General features: G+C 37.0%; 1 protein-coding gene across 5 annotated transcripts in view; it reads right to left on the reverse strand.

The window, feature by feature from the left end:
* Positions 1–27,368, reverse strand: part of si:ch211-130h14.4 — a 69,051-nt gene that overhangs the window by 33,228 nt on the left and 8,455 nt on the right. For all 5 annotated transcript variants that reach the window (XR_005630865.1, XM_039738358.1, XM_039738356.1 and 2 more), the window contains 2 exons: positions 14,822–14,944; positions 13,160–13,315 (listed from right to left, as the gene is read on the reverse strand). Coding sequence is in view for 4 of the 5 variants with exons in the window: in XM_039738358.1 (XP_039594292.1) it covers positions 13,160–13,315; positions 14,822–14,944 (279 nt within the window). In the remaining variant the exon portion in view is untranslated. The remainder of the gene's footprint in view (positions 1–13,159; positions 13,316–14,821; positions 14,945–27,368) is intronic.

Raw genomic sequence — 27,368 nt, forward strand, 5'->3', positions numbered from 1 at the left:
TTCCCAAATGAACAATTCTGTAAATGTCAAACAACAGCAGTATCAAAATGTAATTCTACAGACAAAAAACTAAAGCTTCACCTTCAATAGAGCACAAAAAGGATAAAACGGTACTGTATTTCATACAATGTTAAATTAACTGATTATTTTAACTTCTTAAAAGGAGTGTTGCATTGCTTTTGCACTCCCACGTGGAAAGATCAAGTATTGCAATTTTATTTTTCCTAATTAACTTCAAAAAACTCCCAGTGCAGATACCTTTGCTGACTTGAACAGTATATGGACATGTAGTTACTAATTGTCTTGATTTAAATCCTAAAACATAACAAAAGAAAAAATAAATCCCAGTAAATATACAATGTATAACATTAATACATTATATACTGTAATATTTCATAAAAATTATATTAATAATACCCAACAATAAGAAAATATATAATGCATAATCAATGCAATAACTCATTACACTCATATCCCATATCATACTCAATTCATAAAATTAAAGTTACTTTAATTTCTCTTAGTGTCAGCCTAGGAAATATACTGTAGAATCGCATTCGCTTTACAAACAGTACAAGAAATAAACTAAAACTTTAGTTTGTAAAACACACAAACCATCCTTTGAGTAAGAGATTAGCTGCAGTGGAAAGCCCAATATGCCCCTCTGGAACCAGAATGTAACACTCATGCTTCCAATTTTGTTGCATATATAGTTATGTATAGTTGAGGAAACAAATGTTAAAGGTTATTTTCAGAATGAAAAGGAGAGAAGGTTAAGGACACAATACTTCTGCTCCATAGCCTTCATCATGCATAGTTAATACAGTTTAACTGACTTGCTAAAATTTTCTATGAATTAAACATTTTTAATAAATATACGTTTAATATTTTTAGCACTTCAATATCTGTTTTCTTAGATATTGAATAGTGATCAAGATTAGTCTTTTCACCTGGTGCACAATAAACCGATGCTGCATTGTTAATGTATACAAAGACATTTCACTTATTTCCTGCTGATCGTTCTAGAATTTTCTGAAATTTGAAATATTCAGTGAGAAATTATTTTCTCATTTCATCAAGGTCACTAATGCCACTTTCATAACAATTATCACCTACTCCCAAAATCACCACAACAAACCTGACAAATGAGGCTAAGCAATGTCGTCCAAAATTGGTGTTCCCGGTTTATAATAAGTATTCAGCTTGGCCATTTAACCACTGAAGAATTATAATGCTCCCATCAAAACATTCACTGAGAGAAGTAAGGATTACATTTTACAACTAAAGTGTTAAAATTTGGACAAACCAAATGTTAAGTTAGTGAAACAAACAGCATCACCTCCCTTTAGACCTTCTTATAGTGTTATGTTTTTGTATCCATCATGACAAAGTACATTTGCATTTGCTTATTTGACTGATTCCAAAGAGACTTACAATATTTGAGATACAATTGGTTACATTTCATTTGGTTATCCAAATTGAGCACAAGCAGGTCGAGTGACTCACTCATGGTCACATAGTGTCAGTAGCGGGATTTAAACCCACAATCTCAGGGTTTAAGTCCAACGTCTTAACCACTGCGCCACACTGCCAGCATAGTATATGGTTAATATGCATATAATGCAGCAATTTAATTCCTTTCAGCATTCTTGTTATTCATATATGACAGCAATGCATTACTGGCACTGTTATGAGTCAGAATGTCTGTCAAATAAGCCCTTATTTAAGCAAGTAAAAACTGTTGGTGCATTACAGAAAAAGACTACAGCCATTAACAATATGCTAAGAGAAATTGTCTTGAAGAAGCAAACTTCAAAACTATGTCCAGACTGAATTGTTTATAGTAAGTTGTGACTATCCTGGTAGCAAACAATTGAGAAAAGGAAAAAAGGAAAACAAACAAACAAAAAAAAATTGTCCAAAAGCACTGCCACTATGGTCGTGAAGGGGATAGCAAGCGCTGGTCTCACAGAACACCTGAGCCACATTTACACAGTTTTCTGATAGATGACAACTATTAATAATATTCAGGCTTTTGCAGACAGTGGGTTAATTGTTTTAAAGATTGACACCTAATACTGTAACTTCATAGTTTCAAGTGGAAGACTTAAAACATTTAACAGGGATGAGGGGAATGTAGAAAAAATGTCATGGATCATGACTATGAGGAATATTCTGCTAGATCTACCTCAGAGAAGTGAATTGGTAATAACATTCATGTGCTTTTATGGATTCTCTATGATACCATGTTTTAAAATAAGGTTGCTAATGAATACAGTTGCTATCATTTTAGTTAATGCCAAAAGACAAATTTCAGCATTGTATTCGTCTTATCTGATTTAAGGCTAGATGTTCCTGATACTCAGGTAAAGAGAGGCAACAAGCTGTTAGCTTATCATCACATTTTCACACGTTGGCTCAGATGGGAGACATGGGGGACACAAATAAGTTGTGAACTCACAGAGAGAATGCCTACAGTATGCCTCATGTATGATAAATTCATCTCTCACCTTTAAATGTGTTTTCAAACATCCCAGGAAGGTTGAGGGCATGAAATGTGAATGGAAGCTATTCAAGACTTTAGCACTGAAGGCAGCTACAAGAAGTGACACCAGAAAGGCTGTCAGTGACTATTATAGCATGGACCTTAGGACCTACTCTTGGACAGCTACAGGGAAAGATGATGAAATGTTAAAGAAAAAGACTATCCATGCAGTATTAGCAAGTAGATCCTGACTGGGAAGTAGTAAAAAGAATACAGAGGCAGCAGTATTGTTTTAAACTATGAGGAAGTTAAGGCCAGTGGAGGAAAAACCATGACACAACTCAGGAAGAATTGATGGAATGATGCCTGAGAGCTTCTTGTGAATTTAGAGATACATTCATTTAAAATGAGAATTTTAATGATAGGTGGAAGGAACATTCTGAGTAACTAGGCATCTAAAGGCATACAATTGGATTTTATCTGTCACAGAGTACAGTCACACACACATAAGCATTCACATCAGACTAATTTAAAATACTAAATAACCTAATCGACACAAAAACAAAGGAAGAGCATGTAAACTTCAGTGGCTGGACTGAGAACCTGTGAGTCAGTAGAAGATAGATCAGGAACAAAGAAAAGGGTAAAACAAAAATAATCAGGAAACAAACCAATAGTGCAGCCTACTTATTTTTCTTATTTCTTTATTGTCACTTTTTGAGGTGCTAAACAATTAAATTCTCTTGTTCGGTCTTTCCTTTATTTAAATAAAGTACAGATGCTGGGTGATGCGTAGTTCAAGTTCAAATAACTGGCTATCATAACATTACACATTGCAAGGCATGCGACTGACAAGTCTAGCATCACAAAACAGCAAAAAAAACAAAAAAAAAACAGTGACAACCATTAGACAATGGAGGAAAAACAGAATAAAAACAAAAATAACACACTACCTCCCAAAACCTGATAAATCTCACTCAATTACAAAACTGATGTCCTCTCTCAAGTCAAAATGACATACAAAAGACTAATTTCAATTCTCTTTTCACAGATATAGCATTTGAAAATAACTAAAGAAGTGTTGCTATAGAGTTAATGTTTTGTCCTGTTCTGTCCATAAAGTAAATTAACTATTTGCAGTTAAAGGAACTGGGAAACCTTAGAATGTCTGAAGTTGAAGACTGGTGATCATTCAAATGCTTTTGATATTTGCTGAAAATAATCTACTAGTTAATCACCTAACTGACACTAGACTGACTGATTTAAACTAGTATTTACCTATCAGTGCTAGTGAGGTTACCTTTGAGCTGTATTTGGTTCAGACAGATTTGAAGGTGGTGAAGAAAAAGAAGGCCTTACTGCCAGAGTGAAAATCCTGTTAGATTTGACCCAAGATACAGTAGGAGATGGGGTGTTAATGTTTGTGCCAGGCATGAGTTTGTGATATTACTAACTTTACATCTATTCCAAAAGTTTTTCCACATGTGCAGGCTGCACCTTGGGTGAGACCATCTCAGGTTTCCTTTAACTCAACACCTTATTGCCATATCCCTTGGATGTGCCAGTACCATAAAAAGTTCGCACAACTTCAGGCAAGAATATTCTCACCTCTTCTGCCAATAGTTTTCAGATGCCCAGTTTCTTCATCACCTTCTCCATCCTATTTTCCTTCCACTGGGACATGACTCAAATGCTATTGTTATTGGTGTATCTATTATTCATCATGTGAAAGTTCATTGCTTTCCCAATGCTTGAGTTTTGGTTATTGTTGCTCACATTCTTGCCATCTTAAACAATGTGGGTACTAAAATAGTTGTCTTGCATGTCAATCTAAATGATATTGAATTTCATCAGTTGGAAATTTTAAAGAAAGATTTCCCTAGTTTGGTGGACACTATGTGGTGAACTTAAGTAGGTGCCAAAATTACAACTTTGGGTCCACTTCTTATTCTTAGAAGAGATAACAAATTTTATTATAGACTTTTAGACTTGAACTAGGGGGCTTACTCCCCGCTCACTTTGCTCGCCAACCGCCCCTTGCCTGCATTATGTGCCAGCCACTTCGCACCTCTGCCACTCTTGTTGTGAAGAGGGGGGCTGAACGCACCCTAAGGAGATGTGGTCGCTCCTCCGAAACCCCCTCTTAAACAGCAATAAAATGGGAAACAAATACAGTTTATGTTTACCTTTTTTACCTCTTTGCTCGATCAGCTGCTGGTTTGCTGCTGCTGCCGTGCCTATCACACGCTTTGAACATTTAAAAGCCTGTACAGCAGCTGTCTTTATCATCTACTCTTTGACTTTTATTTCCGGCATGGTTAAATCTGTTGGCACAAAGTCTCATTTCGTGGGACGCGAGGTCTTGATATTTGTTAGTTTATAATTTAAAAACGGAATAAGAATCTGAAAATCTAACAATATCACATTAAAGTTCGATAAACTATGAAAAGAATGATACCAAACATATATATGTAGGTTTTAAAATAAGCCCGATTTAAAGCGTGACAAAAAATGTGACATAAAAAGTTACTTAAAATCGTTGCACTTTTAGGCTTAGGATTTTATATATATACAGAGTAGATATTAGCTTGGTTTCTTGGATTGCTGAGCACAGTCTAAGGTTTATTGATAACTGACAACTGTTTTGGAAGAGACTATGATTGTACTGGAGAGATAAAATACAGATGTAGGTCTACACTCAAACAAAATCATAATTTTATCAAATAATTTTAAGAGTTGTTTGAATGATTTATGACTGGTCTCTGGATAACTTGATTTAGACTCTAACCATATTTCCCTTTAGCATGTAAATTCTTTAAATAATGTTTTTACTGAACGTCAGTTTTTTTTAGTTATCCTGAGTCCAGTATTCCTGTTATCATTGGCAACAGACCTCTGTAAATGTAAATTTCAAGATTCAGAATCATTCTGATTTTGATTCACACATTGACCACTGCTTCTACTATTATGTATTGTAGGAGTAAAGTTGGACAGTTTAACATCTGTGGCAGAGCGACGGGCATTAAGCAAACTCCTGTCAATCATGAATAATCCACTGCATCCACTGAACAGTGTCATCTCCAGGCAGAGGAGTAGCTTCAGTGACAGACTTTTGTCACCGTCCTGCTCCACTGACAGACTGAGGAGATTGTTCCTCCCCCACACTATGCGACTCTTCAATTCCACCAAGGGGAGTAAATGCTAATATTAATTTTATTTTTATTTTTTTCATTTTTATTACTATTTAATTTAATATTGTTTCTTTGTATCAGTATACTGCTGCTGGATTATGTGAATTTCCCCTTGGGATTAATAAAGTATCTATCTATCTATCTATCTACTAAACCAAACATAATGAGGAGCAATTTTCCTCCTACTCTTAAATGTCAGTCAGTCACTTTCCAACCCGCTATATCCTAACACAGGGTCACGGGGGTCTGCTGGAGTTAGTCCCAGCAAGCATAGGGCACAAGGCAGGAACAAACCCTGGGCAGGGCGCCAGCCCACCGCAGGGCACACACACCAAGCACAACTAGGGACAATTTAGGACCGCCAATGCACCTAACCTGCATGTCTTTGGACTGTAGGAGGAAACTCTTAAATGTGCCTTTGTTAAATGTTCATTAATCAGTAAGTGGTTAACTTTCTAAACAAAATAAATAAACCAATGTTTTTTTATTTTTCACTGAAACTTGATTGGAGAGTGATAATAATACAATACTCTGTGATGCAGCGCATCCTAATTTTGCCTTTTTTTAATGTACCTAGACTGAGTAAAAAGGGTGATGGCATTGGATTTCTGTTTCACAGTTCTTTCTGTTGCATGTTTTCATTTATTTTTTAGCAGGTGTTCCTAACATCATTAGTTAGTCACTTCTAGGATCCATCTTAAGTATCTTAAAGTTACTATTGTTAAACTAGTATTGAGAAAATGCACACACATATTGCAAATAATATCTGAACTTGGGACCCAAGCACTGCATTGCCCTAATGCTGTCCACCATAAATAATAAAGGTAACTCTACTTTTAATAAGGCATTGTAATTTTATTTGTTCTTTCAAATACCTGATGACTGTACAATGTGGTCAATGGTACAATTTAAAATTATGACTCATTTATTGGGTGAACTAATTCATCTTGTAGTCCTCTATGAAACATCATGCCATGTTAGTTTCCTGCAACAAAGAAATAAATCTTTGTAAAAAAGAGTGCTGTACCACACAGTTACTCTGGGGGGTATGAATAAGAAAGATGAGATGCAAAATAAAGACTTCTGGCTTATGTTTGAGAGGTTAAATTAGTAATTTACTGTGAAATCCATCTTTTAGGAGTTGTCAACAATATTAACAAACAATGCAAAAAGAAAAACATTTTAAAAAAATCTTAAACATGAAAAAAATTGGAATGACCTAATTCACATAATCTGGACATAATAACCTTCCTAAAGAATCAATCTAAATAGTGTAACAGCACTCATTTAGCACTTCAGTGACCTTGTCTCATAGTGCAGATGGTGAAAATTGTAAGAGATTAAAATTGTAGCCTGTACAGAATGTTCTGAATAGAACATTAGAACACTCTAGACGAGAACAGGCCATTCAGCCCAACAAAGCTCGCCAGTCCTATCCCCTTTCCTCCAAGAAAACATCAAGTTGAGTTTTGAAAGTCCCTAATGTCTTACTGTCTGCCACACTACTTGGTAGCTTATTCCAAGTGTCTATCGTTCTTTGTGTAAAGAAAAACTTCCTAATGTTTGTGTGAAATTTACCCTTAACAAGTTTCCAACTATGTCCCCGTGTTCTTGATGAACTCATTTTAAAATACAAGTCTCGATCCACTGTACTAATTTTAAACACTTCAATCATGTCACCTCTTAATCTTCTTTTGATTAAACTGTAAAGGCATACAGTAAAGTTACTTAGTAAAGACAGAGATCTTTTATTTTTTACTAATGCAGAAAACTTAAATGAAATGGTCATCTCTACTGAAGTGAATTTAACAGATTGTATTACTCTGATTCCCAATTTATTAAATAATATTTTTCTGTAATGAAGTGTTCAGCTAGGAATTAAACCATAATGCACAGAAGACTGTCTCGGACTTTGGAAATCAGAGTTTTGTAAAGTAACAAAACAGACAATTACTACTACTTAAAAAGCGAAAACGATATTTTAATTTTGAGTGCTTCTCTGTCATGAGGTTTCAGCCATTCTTTCACCTGAAAAAGAGACACCTTAAGAATCAAGCTTACATTTTCCAAACCTGCTTATTTATAATAAAACACTGAGATTGCCTGGAGCCTATCCTGACATTATGAAACATAAGGCAGGAAACAACACTGGATAAGGTGACTGACCTATGGAAGACAAATTTGCTCATGCTTACTTTTACAGTACCATTTTAAAATTGCATATCATGGACTTTTTAAAAATTTAAAGGTAAAAAAATGAACACTTCCCAGTTGTATTCATTTTTAATATACAGAAATAATAATATTTCACTACATTCTGTGTTAGTTAAGTTTGGGGATTGTCAATTATCTAACAATAACTCAAAAATATACGAAAATAATCAGAACTATATTCGAGTACAATATGAATGGTGCATGGCTGACAATGACAGAAATGTACAAAACAGGAGAAGAGAACATGTGGCAATGACTCAAATTAAGATACCAAAGACACAAAGGTTTTCAGTTCAACATAAAGACAACTGGAGTTTGAATCGTCCGAAAATGTGCCTGATTGAAGCAAAATTTACTTTCAAAATTAGTTTATGTTAAATTTGTACACTGGGTTAATATTAAGCAGCTAAATCAAGGATGAATATACTGTATATAACATTTTCAGACTAAAAATAAAAGGTTTCAGAAAGAGAAAATTATATGTATCTATGTTATGTATCCTACAACAAAATATTACTTCATTAATACCCTTTATTTTGCCTTGGCATGGAAAAAATGTTTTCCATTAGTTGTATGTCACTAAGATATTGCAATGTTACTATTCCTAAAGTCCCTACTTAAAGGTAAAGTATGTATGAAGTTCAAACCAGGCAAATCTGGACAGTTTTTAACATTACACTTAAAGTGGATAGCTCTGTCAGTGGTTTTAGTAAAATATGCAGTAAGCACAAGCCTATAACGTCCAATGATAAAAAATTAAAACAAAAAAAATTAATCCAAACAAAATTAATCCAGACAAAAGCTTTTTTTATCCAAGTACAATTTAGGCTAAAATGTTCCTTGTGGTATGTCATGGTCCTACTGAATCTCTGCCCCGCTCCATCTTTTCTTCCGTTTTTGGTATTTTCCCTTTTTAAGTAATAATTATGTTGCTTTTTACTTTCTTGTATACGAAGTATATAATCGTGCAAAGATTTGATATTAAGAGTTTGACCTCCTTGACTTTCTCATATACGAAGTACAGTATAGAGGAGAAAGTATTGGAATCCTCGAAAAATTCCATCTAGAGATTTTGATGAATCTCAATGTTTTAGATAGATAGATAGATAGATAGATAGATAGATAGATAGATAGATAGATAGATTTATTAATTCCCCAAGGGGAAATTCACATACTCCAGCAGCAGCATACTGATAAAAACAATATTAATTGAAGAGTGATAAAAATGCAGTGCAAGTTAAAAAATGCAGGTATAACAGACAATAACTTTGTATAATGTTAACGTTTAGCCCCTCTGGTAGAATTGAAGAGTCGCATAGTATGGGGGAGGACACGATCTCCTCAGTCTGTCAGTCAAGCAGGACAGTGACACCAGTCTGTCGCTGAAGCTGCTTCTCTATTTGGAGAAGATTCTGTTCAGTGGATGCAGTGGATTCTCCATGATTGACAGGAGACTGCTCAGCACCCGTCGCTCTGCCAAAGATGTCAAACTGTCCAGCTCCATGCCTACAATAGAGCCTGTCTTCCTCACCAGTTTGTCCAAGCATGAGGCATCCCTCTTTTTATGCTGCCTCCCCAGCACACCACCGTGTAGAAGAGGGCGCTCACCACAACCGTCTGGTAGAACATCTGCAGCATCTTACTGCAGATGTTGAAGGACGCCAGCCTTCTAAGGAAGTATAGTCGGCTCTGACCTTTCTTACACAGAGCATCAGTATTGGCAGTCCAGTCCAATTTATCATCCAGCTGCACTCCCAGGTATATATAGGTCTGCACCCTCTGATCATCACGGGGTCCATGAGGGGCCTGGTCCTTCTAAAATCCACCACCAGCTCCTTGATTTTACTGTTGTTCACTTGTAGGTGGTTTGAGTCGCACCATTTAACAAAGTCCTTGATTAGATTCCTATGCTCTTCCTTCTTCCCACTCCTGATGCAGCCCACGATAGCACTGTCGTCAGTGAACTTTTGCATGTGTCAGGACTCCGAGTTGTATTGGAAGTCCGATGTATATAGGATGAACAGGACCGGAGAAAGTACAGTCCCCTGCGGCACTCCTGTGTTGCTGACCACAATCAGACCTGCAGTTCCCTGAGTCTGAAAATATAATTATTGGAATTAAGTCTGTGTGTGTGTTTGTGTGTGTGTGTGTGTGTGTGGGCGTGCGTGTGTGTGTGTAAACATGATAAGTTGAGTACGCATTCACTTGGGTCAACCAAATTTTGCATACAATATTAGGTACAAAACAGATTTCTAGCAAGTTTTTGGCTATTTTTGTTAACCTAAAGTGGTACTTTACCTTTTATTCATGTAGCTGAAGAGTCAGATTTATTCAACTTTACTTTTATAATAATTGTTCGATATATTATTAATTTGATTTTATTTATTGCTCATGGTTCTTTATAGTACATAATATAAAAATATAATCATTGTCTTGCAGTCTACTCCTCAAATATCCATCCCCATATCTAAGTATACGAGAAAGTCTAGTACTTGGGAAAGGTTTCCTGCTTCTAATTAAGATTAAAGTTAAAGAATAGGGGCCTCCAGGTTAGCACAGTCACCTAAGGGAAATTACAACACAAAGAATTAGGCTCAGTTATTTGTCAAGGAATTGCCCTGTTATCTTTCCAAGATTTACAATGTATTTTATGTTTGGTATTTCTAATTTGATTCTGTCTTATTTTTTTCTAGTTCTTAAGAATTATAGACCATGAATACAAACAAAGTTTAGTTCTCTTTATTTCTTATCCACTAGTTTTTTTTGTTATCAAATAATTTGTTTTTACTAAATTATTCATTATTATTCGCAGGTGAGATTAATTTGGAAATATAAGGTTTTTGGAGTTGGCTCTTTGTGTACTTGCATTTGGTAAATGGTTCTTAGCAAAATCCTTACGCAGCAGTGGTACACAAGAATGTTTAGGGCTCTGTGCTTAAGCTATATCGAGAAATAAAATCAGTTTCCTTTACTTATCAGTCAATGACTCACTGACTGTTACTGTAATTAAAAGCACAGAATCAACCTAAGTAGTGTCATTTGAGCTTGATTTTTATCTTCACTGCATGCCACTGTGATTGAATATTTGTTAAGGCATTCAGGCCTACGTGATTTCAGAAACACACTTGGTGTCTTCTTTCAGGAATACTTTACTTGTTAGTCATCAAGATGTGTGATTAAGAAAAATAAGCTAATGACAGTATCAGCAGAAATTATTGTATCAGTAATATACTGTATTGTACATGTATTTGTACATGTATTTAATTATTTTAACATAGTTTTGGCTATTATAATAGTGTTATGTGTTTGTATTTTAGAAGGTTAAACAAATACAAATGAAAATATTCACACCTATTTACTAATTTTCTGAAGTTAGTTATTCATTCTAATTACAGAATGCAACTGGCTGGAGCAGCATCAGGTCCAAGGGGGAATCAATGATGGATGGTGCAGGGGTACACCAAAGGCCATATTCACTGATATTACCATGCACACTCTTACCCACACTCATACTGGCTGAACAGGTAAAACACTGCCAGCCAAACTAACATGCATGACTTTAGGATATTGGTTGAGACTGGTGTACTCGAAGAAAATCCACAGCGCCCAGGGAAGTAATTTAAAACTAGGTATTTGAAACTATTACAAAGCAGTTCTAACTACTACATTACCATGTCACTCAAATTTTTTTTCAGAATTAATTTGGTTAGTGTAACATTTTATAATGGTGTGTGTGATTTAGTTTAATCAACATTGATAGTAAAGTCCAATGGAAGCTATAGCCACCCAAGTATAATTTTCTTGTAAGAGACATACTGTGCTTTGAGTATCTGTTCAGAGGACCATCAGAAATCTCACTACAGATTTGCGTGCATTTCGCTTCTTATTGGCTACTGTTCTCATCTAAAAAACTTGTCTAACATGATAAAAACTAAATAAACTGACATAAAAGCACAATTTAGTTATGTTTCTTTATTTAATTGATTTTATTAAAATCAAATAACATTCCATACAAATAACTCAAGTTATACAAAAAAAGGTTTGAAACAAATCAACCCCCACCCCTGACAAAGAGAGCTAGGCCAGCAGAATAAAACTTTAAGCTAGTAAAAATAAGTAAATAGATAAATTAATTAATGAATAAAGATAAATGAAGTAAAAAAGGGGACAGAACCCGCTTCCTCAATTTAAATGCTAATTCTAAAATGTTACTGATTAGATCCTGCCAAGTTTTGAAAAAGTTATGTACAGATCCTCTAAGTGCGAATTTGATTTTTTCTAGTTTCAAATACTATATAACATCAGTTACCCACTGACTTAGAACAGGAGAGTTAGGATTCTTCCAGTTGAGCAAGATAAGTCTATGTGCCAATAGTGTAGTAAAGGCAATTACAGCTGTTAGTGGATTAGAAGAGACTGTGACACCAAGGCTGTCTGAAAGGCATTTAAAGATTTTGGTCCAGAATGATGTTAATTTGGTGCAGGCCCAAATCATGTGACCCAGTGAGGCCAGAACTTGATTGCAGCGTTCGCGAGAGATGTGCTCAATATATAATTTTGAGTTGAATAATTCTATGCCTTGCTCATATGGAGCTTGAGTGAATTCTGTGCATTGTTACCTTCCACTACTTTTCTTAGATGTTGAGCGAGATATCCTTTTCCCACTGTACTCTTGGATTTTTGAAAGGAAGGGACTGTAAAATGATTTTATATATTAATAATAATAATAATTCTTTGCATTTAAATAGCGCTTTTTCTCATTACTCAAAGCGCTCAGCAATTGCAGGTTAAGGGCCTTGCTCAAGGGCCCAACAGAGCAGAATCCCTTTTGGCATTTACGGGATTCGAACCGGCAACCTTCCGATTGCCAGTGCAGATCTCTAGCCTCAGAGCCATCACTCTGCCTTGCAGAGAAGCTGTCTGAGTCCTCAAGACAAGATCAAGACTGATCAATATTTTTTCTGGCATAGAGGTAGGTGGGAGATGAGGAAAATTGGGCAGGTTCTGTTTAAAGTACAGTTTAATTAATCATGACCTGCTTTCATTTCATATAACATACCAGATAAAATATAGACATTCTGTGTTTTTTTTTTAATCCCATCTCAAATTCTAAACACAAAATACATTCTTATAAATATTTACAAACATAAATGAACAGACCACATATAATTAATTGATGATTGAATTTGTGTAAATGTACATAATTTTCTGCTGCTAATTCTTCTCATTAATGAACCCACCTTAAAATAGTATATTAATAACTTCTTACCTGCTTTTTAGGTCTTTCAGTTTGTTTGTGCATCTCATTACTTCTCTGTTTAATTTGGTACCTCTGTTTGTGTATTTTTTGTTTCAATAAGTCCATATAGTGTAAATACAGTGCATCTCTGAGACGGTACATATTCCTGTACACCTCAAGATGGTGCTAGAAAGCAGCAGAAAGTGAAAGTGCTAAATACAACTTTCCAATAAATTAAATTACAAATTGCATTAATTATTAGAATATTTGTAATAAATAAAACTAAATCGAATAAAAGTCACAGCTTAATTTAGTTTGTCAACAATAAAGTCAATAACTATCTAGTAATATGATTTTTCTAAAATAAAAAAGTTTCCACTTGATTACATTTAACAGCCATGCAAATACAATAAAGAAACAATTATAGAAGCAGCAGTGTTTTAACAGCCATGCAAATACAATAAAGAAACAATTATAGAAGCAGCAGTGTTTTACAACAAAGAAAGAAAATATATGTCATCAACGACTTAAGCAAAAAAAACCTAAATCAATGTAATATCTTGTAGTATTTGTTTATGGATATAAAAATGGAAAAAAGTAATAGTTTATTTTAATTAAGAGAAAGTCCCATCTGTCGTTTAAACATTCTAAATCAGGAAATGTATTTAAATTTTTACACATAGATTGTGCAAATTTTTATTTATTGTGAAGGACAGCCGGGTCCCATGCCCAGCAGGGACGCCCCTGCTGCTTATGTTGCAGCGAAGCCATCATGGGCAGTCCAGTACCTCCCTCGGGACGCTTGATGGCAGCCTCCCTGGCTGACAGTGATTCCCCAACCACCTGTAGGGCTTCATGGGAGATGGAGTCCTCCACATCCTGGTTGGGGTCTCAGATGGCCGCTAGGGGGAGCTGCATGGACTCAGCAGCCTGGCTGGATGAATCTTTAGCCCCACCCGGAGGTGCAATTAGGACTAGGTAGTCAAGCGCCTAGAACACTTCTGGGTGGGTTATAAAAAGGGCAAGCCACCACCACTCAGGGAGCCAGAGTTGGGAGGAAAGAGACAAAGCTTGAGGAGGAGTGGTGGTAGAGGAAGAAAAGTGTGTTGTGGTTTCAGTGTGTGTATTTGGGGCTGTGTATTGCCTGTGGGTCACGGGGAAGACGTGCTCCCACGGGTGAAGAAAAATAAAAACTGTGTGCATTTTATACGTGCCTCTGTGTCCTTCTGTGTCAGGTCAGGCGCCTATATAGCACCTTTGTTACAGTATTAATAAAAAGTGACAAAAGAAAAAATTTTTACTATGTTGCTTTTTAAGCTGGTAAACTATAAAGTGTACTTAATTGTTTTTACACATGGCACATGCATGACAGGTTCAAAGAGGCTGCATTTATTATCTCACAACATCATATTAGGTCTTTTTTACAAGAGTGTACATTCATTATTTGAACCCTCTTTTTCCAACAGAGTCACAGACAGTTACATTCTGTTTCACCAGCAACAGGCACAAGGCAGGAAACAGAACATTCATATACATATATTTATATATATGAATGAATGTATAATTTTCAACAGATCAAGTAGAATGGCTTTAGATTGTAAAAGAAAGGATGTTACAGGCTCAAAAAAACATAAAAAAAATTAAATTAATTTTAACATTATAACAATTTAGTGCAATCATTTTGCATAGTACCTGATCCAAAAGCGATTGCTTTATCATTCTCCTTTCCTCTTCATCTTCATCATAGATCTTAGTAATTTTAGTAAGTTTTGTTTCCTTCCTTTCCTCATTTCTTTTCTGAATTTCTAATTTATTCTGTTATAAAAACATGAAATAAAGACAACAGTTAAAAAGCGTGCAGAAAAATGTAACTTTATCAAACATAATTTAACACAGTGAAATCACAGGCATCTAGATCCATGTTCCACGACACACTGCATATAAGCAGGACTTCTGATTGGTTAGGGTTAGGGCTTGAGAAAATACAGGTCATTGACTGTAATTTACTGTACATTTACTTTGTCATGTCAGCATTTTCAGCATGGTGATGGCCTTACTTCGCTTAAAATATTTCTCTTATATTTTTCCCTAGATAAAATCTATTAAACAAAGGAATTCTGTCAAATGTCTTACAGGTGCTTTCTTTTCCCCACAGACTGTAAGAACAATATTATTAAAATATTGTTTTTACAAGGAATACAGTAAATTCTTTAGCACACACAAAGTGGAATACAATACTGGTTAAACAGCGTCTCACCATGGCAGATTATCAAAACAAGTTACAGGGCAGATCTTTGGTCAACAAAAGAAATAAGCAACTGTTGCCTTCTGTATTCCACAGCTTAGATCACAAGGATATATCAGTACACATCAACATTTTGTGTAATTTAGTGAAAAATCACCTGTCACAATCATTTGAGGTGGGGAAACACAGGACAGTTACTTTGACATAGTTATTACATTCATCAAACATATGCTAATTACATAAGGCTTGTAAAAGGCATCTGAAGCAGAAGCATGTCGCTGTCACTGTAAAATGTGACATGCTCCTTTTCATTATTGTACATTATTATACTATGCTGAAAAAAATATATATAATGAACTCCTTTTGCTGGGGGTGGCACGGTGATGCAGTGGTAGCGCTGCTGCCTCACAGTAAGGAGACCCTGGTTTCGCTTCCCGGTTCCTCCCTCCGTGGAGTTTGCATGGTCTCCCCGTGTCTGCGTGGGTTTCCTCTGGGTGCTCTGGTTTCCTCCCACAGTCCAAAGACATGCAGGTTAGGTGGACTGGCGATTCTAAATTGTCCCTAGTGTGTGCTTGGTCTGTGGGTGTGCCAGTGTGTGTGTACTGCAGTGGGTTAGTGCCCTGCCTGGGATTGATTCCTGCCTTGCTCCCTGTGTTGGCTGGGATTGGCTCCAGCAGACCCCGTGACCCTAATAATAAATTTTATTTATATTGCACTTCATATTTTAGAAATCTCAAAGTGCTACAGATTAAAAATAAAAATAATAAAACAAGGAAATCTATTTATACTTTAACAAAATATCTTAAAAGATGAGTTTTTATCTTCCGTTTAAAAACATCAGTTGACTGTGGGGCTCTCAGGTAGTCAGGGAGGGCGTTCCACATTCTCGGTGCCACAGATGAAAAAGCCCTATCACCCATACTACGAAGCTTGGTTCTAGGGACTTGGAGAGTGTTAGTGTGTACAGACCGGAGAGTGCGTGAGGATGTATGAGGGGTAAGGAGTTCCTGTAAGTAAAGGGGGGCATGTCCATAGATGCACTGATGGGTGAGGAGAACAACCTAGTACTCAATTCTGAGTGGGACAGGGAGCCAGTGAAGGGTTTTCAGGATTGGGGTGATATGGTCATGCTTTCGCACCCTCATCAGGATCCTGGCAGTGCAATTCTGAATATACTGGAGTCTCTGAATACTCTTGCCAGGAATCCCGATGAGGAGCGCATTACAGTAATTCAGCCTGGAGGAGATAAAGGCATGGACAAGCTTCTCTGCATCTTCCAGGGTGAGAGTTGGTCGGAGTTTAGCGATATTCTTGAGGTGGTAGAAAGAAGACTTACAGAGGTGTTTGATGTGGGTGTCAAAGGTGAGTTGAGGGTCCATTTTAACACCCAAATTGGTGACAGATGTGGAAAGGGGAATGTTTTTTGTATTTGATAATAATAATAATAATAATAATTCATTTTATTTATAAGGCACTTTACATTTGTAGTAAACCTGTGCTACATAAAAAAAAATGTAAACAAAGACACAACAAGATAAAAACAAAGATAAAACAATAACTAGAGGCAATTTTGTTAATATGCTTTCCTAAACAGAAAAGTATTTAAACTGTTTTTTAAAACAGCCCACAATCTGCTGTGTTCTGAAGTTCTTTGGTAGGGCATTCCAGAGCCATGGAGCAGCAATGCTGTTTTTAACTGCATGTCTCAAGTTGTATATCTAATTCTTTATTTCAGCTTTATTTGCTCCAGAAAAGCATCTTATATTGGTGAATGTTACTGACTGATTAAAGTAAAAAAGCTTACAGAGTATATCCTCCAAGGCTTTTGTAGAAATTAATTTAAAATGAAATAACAGGGACAAATATGCAGACTATTCTCTCTCACATACAAATATTTATCCTTTCAGTCAAAAATGATTTTACAAGTTTGACCTTTGCACAAACTATTCTTTTAATTCCAACATATACTGCATTACCCTCCACTACTGTTGCTTGTCTCCCAAGAAAGGTACACTTTATCTCTACCTGCAGTAACTACAAAAACCTAATTATGGAAAATCATTAAAAAAGTAATTCATATATTATATATAGTAGCAGTTTTGCATGCATGTGTACGTGCATTAGTCACAACTCCATCTGTACTCCTGCTGCTACCCCTAAAGTTAACACAACTGATCTCATTCATACACAGTTGGTTACAAACCAAAATGAGACACTTGCACACATTCTTCACATATTTTAAAAGCTTTGATGTTATCCTTCAGGTTTAATTTCTACTCATAAAGAGATTTAGGTTTCCCTAGCAAAACAGAAACTGATTAACTTTAGCATTACTCCCATTTTAGGATCATCATTCAAAGAAGAAACTTTTATTTTTTTGCAAAGTTTACTCTTTATCAGCACTAAACAAAAATGAGGCTAGTTGGAAGAGGTTGGTGAGGTAGACTCCAGTATTACAGATAGCTAAACAAAGGTTGTAGGTAAGATAAGGCCAAAAAACAAAAGAAAAATTTCCACCACCAGTTCTCTAGGGGGTAGTAGCTCTGATGTGTAAAATTCAGTGCATGGTCAAACATTTGTGGACACCTGACAATCACAGCTACAGTATATGAGCTTATTGAACTTGTTGAACATGCCATTGCAAAACATTGTGCATTAATATGGAGTTGGGTCTCTCTTTTGGGGTAACAACAGCCTCCACTCTTCTCTGAAGGCTTTCCACAAGATTCTGGAGAGTGTGTATGAAAATATGTGTCAATTACTAGCCAAAAGAACACTTCAAAGATCAGGGACTGATGTTGGACGAAAAGACCTGACTCACTTCGGCATACCAATTCATCCCAAAGATGTTTAGTAGAGTTGAGTTCAAGACTCTATGCAGGCCACTCATGTTCTTCCATGCCAAACTGGCCAAACCATGTCTTGTATGCACCTGGCATTGTGGACCGGGGCACAGTCTAGCTGGAACAGAAGCAGACCTTCCCCAAACTGCTGTTACAAAGTTCAAAGCGCATAATTGTCTAAAATGTCTTTGTGTGCTTTAGCTTCACTGGAACCAGAAAAGGACTAGCCCAAACCCTGAAAAATAACCCCAGGCCATTATCTCACCTGCATCAAACTTTACAGTAGGCACATATGCAGACAAGAAGAAAGCATTCTCCAAGCATCCATCAAACCTAGATTCCACCATCACAGTTATTGAAGCATGATTCATCACACCAGATAACATTTCTACTGCTCTACACTCCAATGATGGTATGTTTTATAGCAGTCCAGCCGATGCTTGGCATTGTACATAGTGATCTAGTGATCATTGTACATAGTGATCTTAGGCTGGTATGCAGCTGCTCAGCCACATGGAAAAAAATTCATGAAGCTCTTAACACACTGTCCTTGTGTGGATGCTGCTTCCAGAAACTTTATTATGAGTGAATTTTATTCTGAACTTTATTATGAGTGATTCCACAGAAGACAAGTGATTTTTACTTGTTATGCACTTCAGTACCTGGTGGCCCTGCACTGTGAATTTGTGTGATCTACCACTTCATGGATGAGCTCTTGTTTCTCCTTCATGCTTCCACTTCACAATAATAGCAATTGTTCAATTGATCACGGCATTTCTAGCAACAGAGAAATTTCACATACTGACTTGTAGCAAAGGTGGCATCCTATGATAGGTCCAGGTTTAAAGTCACTGAACTCTTCAGTATAACCCATTCTACTACCAGTGGAGACTGAATGGCTATATGCTTGATTTTATGCACCTGTTAAAAATGGGTGTTGTTGAAACTCCTGAGTTCAGTAATTTGGTGGGGTATCCACATACTTTTGGGCATATTGCGTACTATTGATTCCCTAAGCATAGCAATAGATAGGGCTTTAGATCAGAGGAGTTACACTTATATGGAGACAGTCTTGTTTTTTTCTTCTTTTGAGTTTAAGCAAAAATCAGTGGTGGTATGTACTGGATTCCAGCCAGAAAATGAAAACTGCTTATGAAGGAGGGGACTGGCTTGATGCCTAGACAACCAGGCAAGAACAAACTATTACATGGTGACTACAGAGGTGACTACTATAGCACTGACCTGGAGGTGAGCTCTGGAATGTGGCAAGGTATAAATGTCATCTACCTGTCAGACCTTATTGAGTTCAGAGGTGGAGGAAGACGACAGTTCAGTGAGTGGAGGGAAGACAGAGAAGTGTAACCAGACAATTAAAATAAGATTTATAGTGGTGATAAGAGGGAGTGTGGGACGATATTGGTCCCCCTGGGGGAAGTTAGGATAATTGCTGAATGTTGTGGGCAATGAAATCGTTGATGCAAGCCACTGGATTTCTAATGTCTTTTACTACAGAAAACTATTTGTAAGTAGTATGTGCAGCTTAAGCATCTTTGTTAAGTATGTAGCATAGATTTCATAAAAGTTGATTAAGGCATCATACTTGAATTCCCTTTAAGGTGATTTTTTCCAAATTTCTACTACTTTCAGAATAAGGTTACTAACCACAGCAAAATAGTCTGGGATTTAGTGGATAAAGAAAATGGATGGTTAACCTTATAGGTGCTGCATTCCATTATACTGTGTATTTATGATACAGAAAACAATTTCTCTTTAGATTCAGTTTTTACTTTGCTATCAGTTCGACTATTTATGAAGTTTCTATGCTCCTGACCTTACTCGTGTGCAGGTCTGTCTAGCAAGTGCTCCATCTATCTGTGCTAGCTCACTACCAAATGTTTATCAGTTTACCAGTTGACAACTTAGCACCTCTCTTTACAAAAATGTCCAAAACATACAGCTTCAGATCAGGTGACATGGCCACAATATTGATCATTGGCATTGGGCCATAAAACTCTTACACCAGTTATACTTATTAACAACCTTGTATTCAAACTTTGTATTTAAACATGGTTTTTGCAACAATTTCCCACTTGTGTTCTGCTCCAGTAGGCTGTTCATCCCAAACAGACTGCTTTACCTATTTCAGTTATGCGCACTGAAATGCCCCCTGTATGACACAAGTCTCTAGACAGTATCCTTTTCAGCCCCAAACATAACATCTCTAAAAATATAGAATACTCTATAATTGTTCAGTACATACAAGCACACAACAAATAACCCCTTTCCGCAGCTCAAAGTCCAACTGAGGAATTCTCTCATCTCCTGGAAAAAGCTCCCGAGTCTATGGCACACAGACAAGCGCTTGCGAGAATGTAAACACCTTCCCACAGCATCTTGTATGAGGAAACTCTGAAGAAGGAGAGACAAAAGACTGGGTCAAGAGCCAATACTAACAGCAGAATTGAGTCCAGCTAAACATCTATCTGTCTATCTATCTATCTATCTATCTATCGCTTTTCAAACTAATGCACAATTTCTGGCTCTATAACCATCTGAGAATGCTACATTGTATTGTACAATTGCTAGTTTCCACTGCCAAAGTCTAGTATGCTTGAATCCAACACATGCTTTTTTGATACCCAATTTGTACCGCAACTGATTATCATACTTTGCCTTGTAGGCGGTGGGCCCACATGCCAACTCCACAAACCTTCTTTGAGCTGTGTTACAGTATGTGGGCCATCTAGCCACAAGCAAATTCCATTCCCAAGGTTTACTCCAGAAGTGGGTTCTGATATTCTTGTTCCAGGTGAAATTCTCTTCAGTTTAATTAGGACATTCATTAGAGTCAAATACGGATTGTTGTTTGATCCTGGGTGAGGAATCTGTTTTGGGTAAATATAACAGTAGCACAAAAATTCACTCACCTCCAGACATCAGAGCTCTAAGGATTATTGAGGCACTTAAGTGCCCACAACCACACCAAGATTACAAAACTTGGAGTGGTTGACAGTAAGTGTACATGGGGCAAAAGATAAAAAAACAGCTTTGTAGTCATCACTTCTGATGTTCTAAACAAAAAAGGAAGAAAGGTGTTGCACTAATAAAAGATCAACATGAGGTTGTGAGGTGCCTGAGACTGAACAACATCTAATTCATCTCAAGACAATAAGTCTGAGTGGACCCTGTTCAAGATGTAAGTATGTGTTTCAGTCATAAGGAGATGTGCCCAAAAGATTTATTATACCTGTCGTTGTAGGAACTCTAGGACACTGTAGTTGACTTTGATGTTAATGGATGTTGTCGAGTTAAATAAATAAGTTTTCATAATTTTAGCCAGAGTGCCTCCAGGTTTAACTGACATGCATCTACAAGCCAAAAAATGTATCCTACTGAGATGGTGGCCACGATGAAGGCCTGTGTGTGGGTAGAGCTTGGTGAAACCATGGAGAATTATTTTTGGATAGCTTCAGACCATCTGGCAACTTAGGAAAGATAGGGTGGCTCTGCCCCAGATTTGTTTTCAGAGTGGGGAGACAATTTTTTAATATTTTACTTCTTTTACTGAAAGGTTAAGTGCACACACTTCTAAACAAACTGTACTATTTCACTGTCTTCAGCCTTCGAAACACCAAAAAATATATAACCGATATGGATGAAGTAGATTGGAGTAGGTTACAAATATTACAGAAATTTAAATTTAAACTTGAAAAATCCCAGATAAAAGCTAAGGCCGGTAATGAATGTTTAATTCTGCAAGAAAACCCCATTCCAGTAAGCATCCATTTTATTAAATCACTTATTCATGACAGGATTAAAAGAAAGCTAGAGTTAGTTAACTAAAATAATTTTAACATCAACCATAAATTGAAATAGTGAAAAGAAATGTACAAAAGAGATACCTCGTTGATATACTAATAAACAGGCCAATTGTTTCACGGCCAATGTCTTTCTGTCAGCCAAGAGGCAATACTGCATCCATTCAATAGTTAAGAATTCTATGTTAGGTTTTAAACCTAACATCACAAAATTCTTAATTATTGGTGCATAGAAAATAACATTTTTTTGCAGTTTATGTACGCCAAACATTAGATAAACTAAAAGTATATTGCATATGCTTGTAAGATCACCCTACCTATATACATACTTTTCACACTGAAATGACCAATATTTTCCAATAAAACTGATTAAATAAGACAAAATTACTTAAAGACCAGAATATTTCTTACCATATATTGTTCTTCCAATACATAAAGTTAAATATATGTATATTTGCCCAGGATTTAAATTCACAGTGCTAAACTTACCTTTGCCAAATTTCCCAAACATTCCACACTTGTACAGGGAAAGACAATAGGTCACATTTTTGTTCTAAACGTTTTGCTCTGGGGAACTTTTTTAATGACTGCACTTGTGCTTTATTAGAGAAATGCCCCTAGGATGATTTTTGGAGCTTTGCACAGTTACACAAAGTTGCTCCCTATTATGAGTTTAGTCAGTGAAATGTTAGCTTGGTCAGTGAAATGTTAGCTTGGAGCCACAATCTTTTCTCCTAGAGAATTCATTTAGTGACTGCACCTGCACTTTATGCCACCCTGGGCAGTGCTGGATACCCCTGCCAGTAATTTTCATAAGTAATTACATCTCTGTTATAATAACATCTGTCAGAAGTATCTAGGGCTTAATTCACATAAATCAAATGAAAAAGGGCAGTATAATATCTCCTAAAACAATTTAACAGAAGAACTCTTCAATATTTGGTCTTTGCTTCCTATATGTATGATCAACTTATTAATTCTATGTAGAGAGGAGACAATATGTCTTTTGTGTAATCACAGCTCACTGTTAATTGTAATATTGTAAAGTGAGAGTATGTATGTACATTTCAATGCCACATGACATCACTATAAACATAGTAACAGAGAGCCAGAGCCTACTGTAGCAGCAACAAGTGCAAGCAGGAAATTGGATGGATAACAGTTGAACACAAGAAATACTTACATACTATCCATAATCTAATCATCCATACTGGGTCAGTTTTGAGATATTAGTTTAACTAATAAAAATATCTTGGGTGTGTCTTAGAAAAATGTAAAACTAAGTGAAAATCTACAAGAATGATTATGTGTAAATACCATACAGACAAAGTGGTGGGGATTGTGAGCCCACTAACTACACTGCCAATCTGGAATGATTACTGTATGATACAAATATAATGTAATAAAAAGGTGTGACGGCATAGCATTCAGATTGTAAATGTAAAGAGCACTATGAAAATTAATTGAATTTAAATGTCCTTATCAACAAGAACAAGGTATTACATAATACATTCATTTTAACCTAAAAATATTTATAATGTACATATTTTAAAAATATTTTAAATTAAATAAGAAGACAGGCAAAATACAGACAACAAAAATGTTTTTTTTCTTCATTTTTGAAAGAAACATCTTTAAACAGTGACCTCATTTGATTCATTATAATGTGGACCTGCAGACAGCAGTAAAGACAATGAATAAAGCATATCTTTATATAGTTCTTGTCTTGTTATTCTTCTATTATTGAAAAAATGGTTTTAATATAGGAGTATGTACCTTAACTATTAAACAAAACATTTGCATTATCCATGCCCTAAGAAGAGTGATATTATGTGAACATTTATAGTGCTACAGTAATCTAAGATTGATTCTGAATAACTTATCTCTAGGACAACAGAACTGATTTCCAGCATTTAAATACTTAAAATCACACATATAAATAGCTAATAGAATTTTCCAAATATATCTGGGTTAATATTTACCAAAACTACTGCAATCTAAAGCAAATGCTATAGTGTATATTGTTTCTCCTGAGTGGGTCTTTGCGAGAAAGGAACAATATGATGGACATTGTTTAGACTCATCTGATGAAGCCTCTCGTGTGTTCAATTCAAGTCAAGTCAAGTTGGGGAACATGCACTGGTACAGTGCATTGTCGCACCCACTACACAATGAAACAACTCGGGATCCTGGTTTGCAACCCCCCAGGCAGCCACACGGTCCAGTTCCACCCTCCGGAAATGACCCTCCATCTGTCTCAGCCAGGTGTTACGTGAGCGACCCCTTGGCCTGGTCCAGCCACTCGGGTCCCCAACAATGAAGATCTTACAAGTCGGATCACCCTCGGGGAAACACGCCACATGGCCATAGTGCCGTAACTGACGCTCCCTCACAATGCAGGTGATGTGCCTCATTTGGGACTCCATGAGCAACCGCTCATTCAACACAAACTCAAACCAACGGTACCGAATGATTTTCCGGAGAGACACAGTACCAAAGGAATCCAGTCTTCATCTCAGGTCACTGGATAGCGTCAACGTCTTACAACCATATAGCAAGACAGGAAGCACCAGGACTCTAAAGACTTGGACCTTCGTCATTTTGCATAGATATCGGGAGTGCCACACACCCCTTTCCAGTGACCTCATGACCCCCCATGCTCTCCCAAACCATCTACTGACTTCATAGGAAGAGTCACCAGAGACATGAATGTCACTGCAAAGGTAAGTAAACCTCTCAACAAGGTCAACACTCTCTCTGCAAACAGACACACTGCTGATGGCTTTGCCCAAGAGGTCATTATAGGCCTAAATCTTGGTTTTTATCCAGGACACTCACAAGCCCAGACACTCAGACTCCTCGCTCAGTCTTTCAAGCGCCCCGATCAGAGCCTCCATTGACTATGCGAAGATCACAGCATCGTTAGCAAAGTCAAGATCCATGAACTTTTCTTCACCAACAGATGCCCCACAGCCGCTGGACCCCATGACCTTGCCCAACACCCAGTCCATACAAGCATTGAACAGAGTAGGAGCAGAACACACACCTGATGAACCCCAGAATCAACTGGGAAAAACGCGGAGGTTCTTCCTCCATTCTGCACAGCACTCCCAGTACCAGTGTACAGGCCAGCCATGATATCCAGCAACCTCGAGGGAATCCTGCGAATCCTCAGGATGTCCCACAGGGCAGCTCAATCAACTGAGTCGAACACTTTGCAAAAATCGACAAAGGCTGCAAAGAAACTCTGCCGATATTCGCGTTTGCGCTCCATGAGAACCCTCAGTGCCAGGATGTGGTCAATGGTAGACTTCTTAGGTGTAAAACCAGACTGTTCCGGTCGCTGGTAAGTGAGCAAGTGATCAAGGATCCTATTCAGGAGGACCCTAACAAGGAACTTAACCAGCACTGAGAGCAGTGTTATCCCCCTGTAGTTGCTGCAATCCAGGCAATCACCCTACCCTTTCCAGATAGGGACGACAAGTCCCATTTTCCAGTTAGTTTGGATGATGCCAGTCTCCCAAATGGAAGCAAAGAGAACAGCCTTACCACCAGCCTGGAGAAGTTCACCCCAGATACCACAGATCCCTGCAGCCTATCCTCCCCTCAGTTAGTTCACCACCTGTGCAATCTCAGTGAGATTGGGCGGTTCACAGCTAAATGGACGATCAGCCTCAAGAACCGTGGACCCAGAGATATCCAACGTCTATGCCGGAGGATCAGCTTTGAACAACTGCTCAAAGTAGCCAGCCCAGCGGGTCACAACTGCAGTGTCATCCACTCTTTGCATAGATAACGGGTGTCGAACTCCAGTCCTGAAGGGCCGCAGTGGCTGCAGGTTTTCATTCTGACCATCTTCTTCATTAGTGACCAGTTTTCGCTGCTAATTAACTTCTTTTCCCCCAGTTTTAATTAATTTGGCACAGACCCCTTAGTTGTCTCTTTTCTTTAATTAGCAGCCAAACAATAATGAGACACAAAACGAGCCACCACATGATCACCTCACCTGCACCCTTCACACATTATCTAATAATAAAGAAAGGTGACGGTCTTGGTAAGGTTGATTGCTCAGGTCACCAAAATATCTTGACGATGTTCTTAGAAAAAACTGAAAAAATCAACAGTTTTGGAAATGTCTGCTGTGGCAGAATGAGAATAGCAACAAGCCATTGAATTAAATAACTGGTTTAATTAACAGCAAGAATAGGCTTCTCAGTAAGAAAGTGATTGGAGTGAAATTGTTTTAGCTGGTCATCTGTTGGCTCATTTCACATTTTATTTTATTTCAGCTGCCATTTAATGAAGAAAGGAATCAATTCAGGGGACTGAATCCTTAAAATCACGGCTATTAAAATGAAGGGAAAAGAAGTTAATTAGCAGTGAAAACTGGTCATTGATTAGGAAAAGTGTCAGAATGAAAACCTGCAGTCACTGCGGCCCTCCAGGCCCGGAGTTTGACACCCCTGGCATAGATTAATGTAATTTAATATAGAACTAAATGTTCCATCTGTGTCACATTTCTGGTTCTGTGGTGGTTTTCCTATTGATTAATGTTCTGATCTCACTATTACAATGTAACAGATATTTAGGCAGCTAAACTCCTCCCTTTATCAATATAATGACTTGGAGACTGGCTTGACACAAGGTGTACAAATCTCCAGTTTATTAACAAAGAGCAGGTGTGAAACTACAAGTAAAGAAAAACATAATATTCAGCACACAAATAATAAAATAGTTTCGTAACAGCTTTAAAACTATAAGCAGCAGTACAGAATGGTAAAGTTTTACATATATAAACTTACTGGCTATGCTACCATAGGCTTAAACAAGAGGGATGAAGTTCGCTGCAGTATTTGTGGCAGATACAATACTTATACTGGGAACACCCCACTGTAAGGCAGCTCAGGAAGGACAAATATCAGGAAGTAAGCATATTTGAACATAGCAACACTTTGCAAAAACTGAAATGATTACAATTTAAGCATTTGCCCATCTTAACAAACACGACAATTAAACATAATGCATCAGCTCACTCCAGCACTATGGCAAAAATTAAGTACAGTATAACAAAATGATTGTGAGTGGACTAAGTAGTTAAATATTAAAAAGAGGAATGTAGGCCCAGTATGCTAGTGGTGGTACTGTGCATGGCACAATAATTGGCTCAGTTCAGTGCATGCTTTCAGTCTTCTTCCAAGGTCCCATTAAAACACTGCACAGTATCATCTTTAATTTAAAAAAAATTGCAATGACAAAAAGAAATAACTCAATTATTATTTAAGTCACAAAAATATGGCAAACATGTTCTGACATGCAGAGAACTGCAGAATAAA

Source organism: Polypterus senegalus, chromosome 16 (assembly GCF_016835505.1).
Source record: "Polypterus senegalus isolate Bchr_013 chromosome 16, ASM1683550v1, whole genome shotgun sequence".
NCBI lineage: Eukaryota > Metazoa > Chordata > Cladistia > Polypteriformes > Polypteridae > Polypterus > Polypterus senegalus.